We start from the raw sequence: 11949 nt of genomic DNA, 5'->3' as shown, positions 1-11949 counted from the left end.
TCGATAACATGGCGTAGACACAAGATAATTGTGGGTGGCAAAAAAAGATAGTTAGATTTGCTTTTGGTTTTTTAATGAGCCAAGAAAAGCAGTTGGGCTAATGAAAATATTAGTTATTAGCTGTAAATTTTGGAAGCGAACGCTATTTTTAAGAGTTTAGGAGGCTGCCTGATCATAAATATTTCAAAGAGCGCACTATTAATTCAAGCCAATCAATAATACAGCATAACCCTCCAACTATGATATCAATGAGAAGAAATTTATTCACCAGTTTTATTCCCGCTGAAATCCATATCCAAAGGCTTGCGATTGATTATAGCTAGATAGGTTGTCTTCTTTTTATTAAAATATTATTTGTTACTCAAACATTTCTAAAGCAATAACATGTGATGACTCTTTAATTCATGGAGTAGAGAACGGAATATTTACTGACATTTCTTGAAAACTTGCTATAAGCCCACAGGAAAGAACTGACATCAACACAGTGTGTTCTCCTTCACTTGACAGGAAGTCAACTTCAAGCAGATTGACTTGAATCGGGATCTTATTTGAGAAGCCTAAGTGTCCAGTAAACTGTAGTAGTTATTTTTTATTTGGAAAACCCTCAAGTTCCAGTGGCTTTATCATCCTGTACTTTACTTTCTGAAAACCTGGCAATCCCATGTGGACTTCTGGTAGAATGAGCAATGCAAAGAGCTGGCTGGGACTTGGCATGTCCTTGTACTTCTGGGGACTGATGGACCTTACGACCACCGTTCTCTCTGGCACGCCAACACCACCAGGCAAATTAGAAGCGCTCCTGTCAGATAAGCCACAGTCACACTCGCGGACAAAGAGGAGCTGGGTTTGGAATCAGTTTTTTGTTCTGGAAGAGTACACTGGAACCGACCCTTTGTATGTCGGCAAGGTAAGAATGGCCACACAGACACATTATCAGGGTTCTGAATATTGAAAGAGAGTATGAATATGAACTGAATATGAAAAGGTCACAGAGCCCATGTTTGGGTCCTGAGAACAATTTTACCTAGCGGTATGTTACTTGACGGCTAGTTGAAATCTAATTTTTGCTTTGTCAGATACCAGTCAGGAAAGGAAAGATTTCTCGCCTTGTTCATATGTCTGTTCTAAGTGGGAAAAAACAAGGAATTGGATTTTGGAGGAAAACCCTGGGACCCTGCGAGAAACATTCGAGTCCCAAAAGAGGCAGCAGCAGCCTGGGGAATAACAGGATGGGGAAGAAACTGGGAAATGCAAAGGAGGAGTGGAGGGAGGGTTTTTTTTTTTTACTTTGCTTTGTTTTGTTTTTTTTTTTTTTTTTTTTTTTTTTTTCCAAAGCATTTCCACAGGTATTGCCTGGGGCCTAAATTTAATGGGAAAAAAAAAAAGAATAAAACATTCTTCATTTCAGAAGATCCTAGCATGCGCTTTAGAATAGTTGGAGACAATCAATGAATATATTTATAAACTTTACACTCGAATTCCCTTGATTTATCTATCATCATTTCATTTTTAATCCAGGCTTTCTCCTGTGTTTACTTTATTTGGATGCTAATCAGAGACCATTTTGTGAAAGCAACCAAGTGAGAGAAAAGGGGAAACAAGGACCTAATTAGAAAATAAATAATTCATTCAAATGATAACTTAAACACTTGTTTAGCACAGAGGCTAAGAATGTGGGTGGGCTTCAGAGTCAAACACATGTGGGTTCAAAACCCAGCTTTACCAACTGCTTCCGGAGTGACTCTGGACAGGACACAAAGCCCCATTAGCCTCTGTTTCCTCAAACATCAAATGGGGATAATAAAAGAACTACTACTTCCCAAGAGTTGTCTCTTTCCTCAACTCCCACCCACTTGTGGATTCAGATCTGACTTCTGTCTGCTGCATTAAAGTTGTGTCTTCAGTGCCCCCAAGGACCTCCCTACTACCAAATCCTGTGGTTTCATATTATGGAACTGCCCGACACAGCCTCAGACGCTGCCCACTAGTCCTTCCTTCGTGACTCACTTTTCTCTCTCTGCCTCATGATCGTCACAATCCCATTTTCCTTCCTTCCTCCTCAGCCTCTTTGCTGGTCTTCTCCCTTCACCTGACACCCTCCATTAGTGGTCCATCTCGTCAGCTTTGCCTGGGCTCTCTTCTCTACCCACATTCATGCTCTGGATGGATCTGCCACGCCCTATGATTTTCAACACCACCTCTAAACCAATGAATCCAAAACCTCTATCTCTGGCTCAGACCGCTCGTCTGGGCTTCAGACTCATAAACCCCACTGCACACGTGATAGCTCTCCATTTATGGCTCAAAGCCCTCCCAAACGTGGCATATCCGCTAAGGAATTCTTGGTTTTCTTCCCAAATCGAGTCTGCCCACCCCTGGCATCTCCCCTACGTTCGCACTGCCATCACTCAGTTTGTAAAACCTTTCTCTTGCCCCCCACATGCTCTCCACCGGCAAACTGTCAGTCCCTTGCCAAAACATATCCCCAAATCCTTCATTCCTCCTCCCTCCACTTCCCCTGTCGCCTCTCACCTTTGCAAACGCCTAGACTCCCAACCAGTTTCCGCACCTCCACCCACACTTTCTTCCAATCCAATCTCCACACATGAGAGTCAGACCATGTCCCTCTTCTTCCATCCTTCAATGTCCTCCCATTGTACTCTGAATCATCCAGACTCCTCCCCATGGCTGCCATGGCTATTCCTCTGTGACCCAGCCTGCCTCCTGGCCTCCTGCCACACTGCAGACCACTCTTTCTTTCCCTTGGTCTCATGTTCCAGAGACATAGCTTCCTGGTACTTCCTACAACTTGCCAAGCTTTGCCTTATTGTTCCATAATAAAAATTCTTCCTCTGGCTTCTTTGGTGGTTGGCTTCTCCTGGCTCCTTAGGGCTCATTTTGAATCTAGGTCTTTCTTGACCATTCTCTAAGGTAGGCCCCCTGGTCAGGCTCTCTCACTACCATTATTTTTTTCAGACCTCTAATCACAACCCACAATATCTCATCCATGTGTTTACTGACAGGAGCATTGTCTGAAGCCTTTGGACTAGACTCTAATAAGGGCAAGGACATTGCTCCCATTTTATCCCCAAGGCCTAACACAGCACCTGTCACATAGAAGGTACTCAAAAAGACATTTAATAAGTGAATACCTCATGGCACAGTAAGGGTTAAACAAGCTAAGACATGTAAAGTGCTTAGCACAGTACTTGGTCCAGAGTAAGATCTTCACAACCATGACTCTGTAGCAGTAGTGCTAAGGATAGTGGTGGTAACAGCGGTAGGCAGGGATTTCGTCACAGGAACTCAGTAGCTCAGGATGCATACACCTAGTGCAGCTGCAAATCTCTTAGCCTCAAAATCTGTGGCTTTGACTTTCTTTCTCTCCATCCCTCATGCACAACCAGTCACCACATCCTGTCAGCATCTCCTTGCCAGTTTCTCTCAGTCACCTCATCCTCTCCAGGCTCTGTCATTACTGTGGTCCCTCTGCTCCTCATGATTAGATTAACTAAGCAGCCACTGCCCATCTCCCTGTAGAGAGGATCTTCCCATTCCTCCCCCCAGGACTCAGGACATTCATCTCCTTGAAGCACCCTTTCCATCATGTCACTCCTCTGATTAAGAAAGCGTTGTGGCTCCAGTGCTTATCAGAGCTCTTAGCATATAGTTCAAGGGCTTGCAGAAAATGAGTCCTTCTCCCTTACCCGGCCCTCCCCCATGATTTCTCAAATCTAGTCCCGATCCCAGTCACGCCGGTCTCCTTACTGACCCTGACACACACACCTAGGGCATCTGTCCCTACCTCAGACGTGTACTCAGGCTACTTCCCTGCGCAGGACACACAATCACCAGCTCTCTGCTGAATTAAGTTCAGATTTCTCAGGGCCCTAGTTTAAAAGCCACTGCCATCATGAACACATCTTCTATCTATTCAGAATTCCAAAGGCTTCTAGCTACTCATTATTTGTAAAATATTTCTTCCAACTAGACATACATGGCTACTGCTAAAGTAAGTTTCGGAAAATACATTTGTATTCAGTAGTTGCTTTGTGTGCATGTACAGTCTAGAGCCCCCTTCCCTTCTCCCGTGGGTGGAAACGGAGATGCCATCTGTAGCCTTCCCTACGCTTCTCCAACCCTGAGCACCCAGCACAGAGCTGGACATATAAAACTACAGAAAGACGAGGGCACCTAACGTTTTACCGGGCTTCCACAGGACCACGTGCCAGGCACAGTCACACAGAGCAGGTCACTTAACCATCAGAACAATGCTGTGAGGCGAGTATGATTCACCACTTTCCGATACTCAGCCGACCGAACACGGCTCAGAGAGGTTATGCTTACTGCCCCCAGTTACAAAGAAGGTAACAGGAAATCTGACACTGAAGCCACGGGTTTTCCTTTTCACTACCCTGAGATTTGGCCCTAAGAAATACACACAAGAGTCGATGGCGTTAGGGTGACACCAGGAATCCAAGCAAGCCTGACTGCTTCCTGACGTTGGGAATGCTTGGCTGTGTAGCACCCTCGAGCACTCATGATCAGTGCCCACCCTTTCCTAACTACCCCAACCCAGGACACAGAACACCCTGCGTGCATCTCTTCAGCCACCTTGTTCAACCAACACTGCGCAGCCACTGAAGTGGGGTGTGACCTCCACATTTTATATTCACTTACCCAGGCACTTCCCTCTGCCCTCACTGTGTTATGAAAGAGAATTCATCCACTTTCACTCCCTCTCCCCCCCAGGGGCATTCAGTTTGTCACCTTGAGCTCTGGAAGATGTCTGTTTAGAGAGCCTGCCTGAGTATTTGCCTATTTCAGAAGGAGTATGGCAACAATTACCGGCTGTAATTGGTATGGCCTTATAAAACCCACACTGGGCTTTCCAGGGACAAGGCAGTGTCGAGTTGAAGCTAGATTATGTTGACATATGCAAAGACGGGGATGCAGAGAGCCGGTGCCTGGGCACGACGCTGCGGTTCCAAGGCATGCTGAGGTCCACAGCTCCACGGCAGCTGTCTGACCACAAAGTGGAAGCACTACTGCATTCCTGGAATTGTACGAGGCACTATGAAAGATGACCAAAACAGAGTGAAAATCACCCTTGATTTTAAAATCCTGAATCAACCAAGATTTGTCACAATCTACATGGACTGCCCATCATTCACTACTCCTTTAGCTGAACTGAAGCATTACGAGGGTAAGCAGGATATCCACCTGTCTTATTCTGCCTGGATTTGGGGGAGAAGAATGTTCTCCCAAGATGTGCATGAGCATGTGCTGCCAACTCCATTCCAGAAGCTCCTTACCTTCTTCAGAAGAGCTGGCACTCAGAGAGTGTTAGCTGAATTACATACGGTGAAACGGAAAACACATTTTTAGTACACTGCCAATCTGCTGAGTGACTTCGGGGAAAGCCGTCAACGTCTCATGTTTGCAACGGTCGCAACCAAACGTGTCTTCTACAGCTGGTAAACCCTAATACTAAATGCGCACTACCAAGCTGCTCCGGAAGCTGGGGTCTCTTGGCTCTGTGTTCACCTTACCATACTCCACACGGTGATGTCAAGACGCAGACTTTTCCCGACCAGCTCCCCCTTGGGTTCTGACGGTACGATGTACTAGAGGGAGAACCAGAGGCAGGAAGGGGGAGAAGGGACTTGTTCCTGGAAGCCAGCAAATGGCTCCAGTTCCTGGATGCTTCCCCCACCCCCAGCACAGCACCAGCCTCGCCACACCCCCTCAACAATAGCAGCACGACTGGATGGTACACCCTTCTCAGAAATCGGAGTCTGAAGTCTGAGAGAAGTGCGTGATAGGGGCACGTCCACTGAGCTCCTGAAGCCCCAGCCCCAGGCGGCCGTGCTCCCTCCTCGGATGCCTCAGGCCCAGCCTCCTCCAAACATCTAGATTCCAGAAGCGCCAACTGCTGCCCTCTGTTCCCCCAGCCAGAGGGACGCTAGCTGTTTCCTGGAATTTCTCTCTCTCTCTCTCTCTCCAATACTTCCATGTTCCCTTTTTGCCTTTTCAATCCTCCATATTAAATTCACTCTGCGAACATAACTCGTTTAGGTTTTGTTCCCTGACTGGATCCTGAACTGATACAATGATATTCCTCAGAAAACAGTTCTGTGTAAGCAGATTCTGGTCCCTTTCATAGCTGGTCCCCATCTCTTCCTGTCCACGAGAGGCTCATCATGCCTCTTGTTCCTTCCTCTCCTCTCCCTCTTGCACACGGGCTCACACACACACACAGAAGCTACCTGCAAGATGCTTGCTAGCTCTTCTGAGACAAAGGGAACAAGATCCCACAAAATGCTTTAAACCTAACCCTGTACGCTACATGCCCCATTCGATACACTTGTACTGAGCATCTGCTGCATGTGAGAACCCACACTGCGATGAAAGCCACATGGTTCCCGCCTTCAAGGAACCTACCATACAGAGTTCCTCAAATTCTTCTCCCAGCACTGACAAAAACAGAGAACAGATCTGAGGTTCAGCCCAGATTATACTGACCTCAGCCAGCCGGATGGCTCCTAAGGAACTAGAACCCCCTGCAGCAGCAATGATGTTAGTCTTCTGTTATTTATTAAGCTCTCCCCACAGGCAGAACACTTATGTTTGGCCTATAATGATAGAGAGCATGCTTAGTTTTTTTAAGGACCATAAGATAAAACTTTTTAGATAATACGCAGAACACCTCAAAACAGTCCTGTGTACTTCATGTCAGATATTCTTTTCTTTTCCCCCTAAATAATCTGCCATGCCCTAAATGGACCTATCTCATTCTAAGTAAATGTTCTATGTCACATGCCTTAAGATTACGTGTCTTACAACATATATAAATACTCAGCAACTTTTTTTAAGTTAAAAAACATCCTGAGGTCCTTGTCCTCCTTCGCCCAATTCCATCCCTTTGCCTGGAAACACAGCTCCCAATGGAATGGATTTTCATTTCTTTGTGGCCAGGTCCCAACAAAATGGCTTTCTATTCTACACAATAAGAGCTGGCCACCTCTTTTTTTTTTTTAACTGCATTATTAGAAGATTTGGATTGCAAAAAATAATAATACTGTATACGGTATGAGGAAACGTGAGAATTGCATATTCTAAATCGAATTCTTGAAGTAGAAAAAAAATCAACAGCTATTTTTTCAGTCAATTTTATTCTCTTATTTCTCTTCTCTAGATAAGACACAGCTGAATTCCTCTAGGCGGCAAAACAGTTGCCTGCATGATTTGGCCGTGAGTCAATCTGAGATCACCTCAGAGCCAGCCACAACCTGCAAACCCACCCTTGTCTTAGGAAGCCGTGAATACATTTTTCAGGTGTTCTCCTGGTATCTGTGCCACCTAATCCTCAGAGTAACACTGTCCCAGCAATGCTTCAGGCAGCCTTCTGCAGCTTTTACTGTTAGACTGTGCATAATAAAAAAGCCAACAGGTGGTTTCAGCCGTCTCTGCTAAACTCTTGAAGATTTGAAGGAAGCAGAGAAGATTTGGGGCTGTTAAGACCCTTTTCTCTATGCACATCACCATTACTATCATCATCATAATCGGCCCCATTTGTAGCGCTCCTATTATGGGAAAGACAGTGTGCCAGGTGCTTTACATCCATTAGTTTCTAATGATCCCAACAACCCTTCAAAGTAAGTATTAATGATGTTCTCCACATTTATAATATCAGAAATTTGAGACTAACAAACATCCAGTACTTTGTCAGGGCCCTCAATTTATAACCGCCTTCGTGTTTTAGACCCCATTTATCTGCCCCACTAGCTTAAGCGTAACACCGGGTTGCCTGATTTATAAACTAAATCTCTGAACTGTGCAAAGTGCTAAAACCCAGGCAACCACAGACCTAGTGGTGGCCCCCTTTAGAGAGAAACTCTTATTATATGATAACACAAAATTCCAGGATTCTTGCCATAGAACTATATCTATAATTACAGATGCAGAAGAAACATCTTTCTAGGCCTACTATGAATATAGGGCCCCGGACTCCTTTTGAGAGTGCATCAGTCATTACAGACAGAGTAATCCAGTAGAAAACACAGTTGGATGGGCAGATAAAAGCATGTCCCCATCCACATACAGATTTGAGTGGTTCAATGACAAGCCCAGGAAACGGTCCCACCAAAGAGAGATACACTCATGCAAATAATAACAACCTCTGGTAAACCCATGTTGACACCTGAAACACAAGCACTCATAGTCCTACCGAATGCAATTACTGGATTAGGACCACAGCATCAGAGAGTTTCAAGAGTCCCTGGAAGTCACTTACAATTTCCAGTACAGTGGCCACAGCCTATTTTTAAATCAGTTCATCAGTTTTTCAGGCAACTTGAATCATCAGCAGGTTTTTGAAACTCAAAAACTTAATTTATGTCAAAAACTTTACTTTTAAATATTAGGCTTGTAGGTCACGATCTCGCGGTCCGTGAGTTCGAGCCCCGCGTCAGGCTCTGGGCTGATGGCTCGGAGCCTGGAGCCTGTTTCCGATTCTGTGTCTCCCTCTCTCTCTGCCCCTCCCCTGTTCATGCTCTGTCTCTCTCTGTCCCAAAAATAAATAAAAAAACGTTGAAAAAAAAAATTAAAAAAAAAAAATATTAGGCTTGTTCATTTTTTTCTTAAGTGGAAAAGCTAGGTTCCTCCTTATGATACTTGCTTCTATTCTCATGCTGGGGGCCTATACTTCCAGAACTCCTGTTTTCTAGACTTCTCAGGGAAAAGGACCTAAAGATATAGTGGTAAGTCTAGGATACTGAATGTGATATGGAAAAACTTTACTTACTCATCAGTCTGTATTTGCTCCTTGATACAATCATGTTCAACGTATGGTAATTCTCTGTAGATCAACATTTTAAACACTTGAGTGAAAAAAAAAAAATTACTACTGTTTGAAAGGAGGTCATAAGTTTGGACCAAACTGACAATCCATTTATTTCCAACACCTGTTCATATCCATAATGAGATTTCAAGTTTCTCTGTTTGTTTCCCCAGCTCCATTCAGACATGGACAGAGGGGATGGATCCATCAAATACATCCTCTCAGGAGAAGGTGCAGGCATCGTGTTTACCATCGACGATACCACTGGAGACATCCACGCCATTCAGAGGCTTGATCGAGAGGAAAGGGCCCAGTACACTTTAAGGGCTCAAGCCCTAGACAGGAGAACAGGCAGGCCTATGGAGCCGGAGTCTGAGTTCATCATCAAAATCCAAGACATCAATGACAATGAGCCCAAGTTCCTGGATGGACCTTATGTCGCCACTGTGCCAGAAATGTCACCAGTGGGTAAGGTGGAGAGTCACTGATTCTCACAAAAAGCAGTTCTACAGAAGATCGCCCTCTTTATACCCAGAAAGAGAGAATGTGCACAACAGCTCACAAAGTATAAAACTGGACCAAAAATGATAACCAAGTCCTTAGGCAGGAAACTACACAGACACTGAAATCAGTCATATTAAAAAATAATAGTAATAATAAGCCTAGCATGGTTATTTGGTTCTGATTCTTAAAAGACAGATGATAGACGGACACATGTTTGGTTCATGAGGAAGAAGCATTTTGGTATTATCAAAAGAGCAATGAAGAACCCAAAGGCTGTGTTCCTCTTGCTGGTTACTAAGAATTTAAAACACAAATAACTCTTGTCCCACTAGAGAGGCACCAGATAGGAGTTATGGAAACCTGACCTCAAAAGGGATGCTCCCAAGGAAACAAACGTAACAATTCCAAATGCCCCTTCCGGACTGCATCCGGCCTTTAGCAATTCAACTTGAACAGGTTTCCATCATCTCTCTTCCTCAGGGACCTCTGTCATCCAGGTGACAGCCACAGATGCTGATGATCCAACCTACGGCAACAGTGCCCGGGTAGTATACAGCATTCTCCAGGGCCAGCCATATTTTTCTGTGGACTCCAAAACAGGTATCTGATGCAAGTTGTGGGAGGTGGTTGCTTTATTCCCTATTAATTTATAACTGCTGCTTACGGCAAACTCAACTCTCCTTTTCAAGGACTCTCTAGGGACCGTATAAAACAAAGGAGACTGTTACAAGCTTTAGGATTAAGACAGGAAACCAGGACTGCCCTGGTGGGTAAGAGCAGGGCTACGTATAGACAGTGTACCAAATGTGACTGGAGAGGCCAGAAAGCCTGCCTACACAAAGGTATGGCCTCACTAGCCTTCAATAACTCCTACAGCTGAATTTATCCCCAGGGAATATCTTTCATCTCTCCAGAAAGACCTGAGAGGATTGACACATTAACCTGGGCTTGCTAGAGAACTAGGATCATTGATTTTGAAACTATGAAGAGCCTTAGGGGAATCATCCAGTCCATCACTGGTCACTTAACAGATAAGGAAATTGAGAACTGAGACCTAACAAAGTACTTCTATTTATAGATATGTCCCCTGACATGTGGTTTGATGTTCTTCCCACTGAGCCACCCTGCACTAAGCAGAAAACACGGCCAGAATAAATGGATGCTGGGACGCACAGGTTTTGTTGAGGCGGGGGAAAGAGCACAGAGCATGAGATGTGGCCCCCCAAAAGGCAGGTACTGAGTGGGAAGCTCTAGCAGGGGGGACAGCATAAACAATTGGATGGGTAAGGAGGAATGTGGCAGAAAAGACAGAAGTTTGGTTGTGTTTTTCTGTTTTGTTTCAGTTCTACCTGAGAGTTTTGACTACAGAATTTGTTTTATCATTATCTTGCACTTGTGCCAATCTTTCTTCCTTTTAAAACACTTTCACAGACATTACCATATTTGAGCCTCCCATTATTCTTGTGAACTCATGAAACACACGAGTGCGCCATTATTCCCATTTTACATACCAGAAAATTGAAGACCTAAGAGTAATTAACAAGGAACTTGAGGGAAGAAACTTACAGTCACAGAGGTAGAGTAAATGGTGAACACTCAAAGTCACCTCTCCATTTGAAAGAAAAAAAATACATTTCCATTAGCAACCTGATAGAATTTTTTTTTCCAGAAGTCCTAAGGGGAACCAGGCATTCAGAAAATTATATCATAAAAGTAGAAAGTGAAGGAGTATAAATTAGTAGGAGGAAAGAAAAAAGGTTGCAGTGAGGGACTTCTATAAAACAGTAACTTTAACAATTCTACAAATGGGGGGGGGGGGGAGTGAGGAGATGCCCACAGGGAAGAAAAATACAGAAGAAGAGGGTAATGTGTCCTTTATATCCTAAGAGGAACCTTACATTATTTTGACAGCTCCCAGGGGGTATCTTTAGTGTTAAGGTCAAAAATACATGAAAAGATAGTTATTGCTGCACCCGTTGGGCATTTTAAAAAAGGAAAATGCTGCATATTTCACTTAAGAATGTTGTTACTATAATGCAATATATACACTACAGGAGTAAACTGGAGACAGGTTTGTGGTTCCCAATGTCTTCTGTTTGCATGCAAAAGGTCTATTTAGCCCAGGGTCATGCTGTAAACTTGCAGTAAACAAGCCTTTAATCTTTGCCTAGAGTGCTAGAGAAGTCAACTTTTCTAAGTAGCAGGGCTAAAAGGGAGATAAAACATTACAGCACATCCTCCGCAGGATCAAAACAACACATTTCACTGGATTTTGATTTAGACCCCTCTTCTTAAATGGCACTGTATCATCACAATGTGATGCTGCTCCTCACTGTCTGGGGAAGTTCGTCCCTTACGCGTGTTAAAAATGAACAACCCAACAGAGCATCTTTCATGTCCCAGCTCACGGAAATCAGTGAAGCACAGAGGTAAGCAGAATGTAACAAAACCGAATGGATATATAAGAAAAGAAAGCGTATCAGAATTCCAAACCTGCTTACAGGTATAGGGGAGGCAGGGAAAAGCAGACTAGGAGTGAGCTGCCTAAAGAAAAGTCATTCACACTACAAAGGCTCTAGGGGCTGAAGAAAGAGCAAGCTGAA

General features: G+C 44.2%; 1 protein-coding gene across 1 annotated transcript in view; it reads left to right on the top strand.

The window, feature by feature from the left end:
- The first annotated feature begins 510 nt into the window (after positions 1 to 510).
- Positions 511 to 11949, top strand: part of CDH20 (cadherin 20) — a 51366-nt gene continuing 39927 nt past the window's right edge. The window contains exons 1-3 of the mRNA XM_032595442.1: positions 511 to 907; positions 9016 to 9310; positions 9827 to 9946. Of these exons, the coding sequence (XP_032451333.1) occupies positions 662 to 907; positions 9016 to 9310; positions 9827 to 9946 (661 nt within the window). The 5' untranslated portion in view covers positions 511 to 661. The remainder of the gene's footprint in view (positions 908 to 9015; positions 9311 to 9826; positions 9947 to 11949) is intronic.

Source organism: Lynx canadensis, chromosome D3 (assembly GCF_007474595.2).
Source record: "Lynx canadensis isolate LIC74 chromosome D3, mLynCan4.pri.v2, whole genome shotgun sequence".
Classification (NCBI taxonomy): Eukaryota; Metazoa; Chordata; class Mammalia; order Carnivora; family Felidae; genus Lynx; species Lynx canadensis.
Note: the sequence above shows the minus strand (reverse complement) of the source record. Positions and strands in the feature narration are given on the sequence as shown.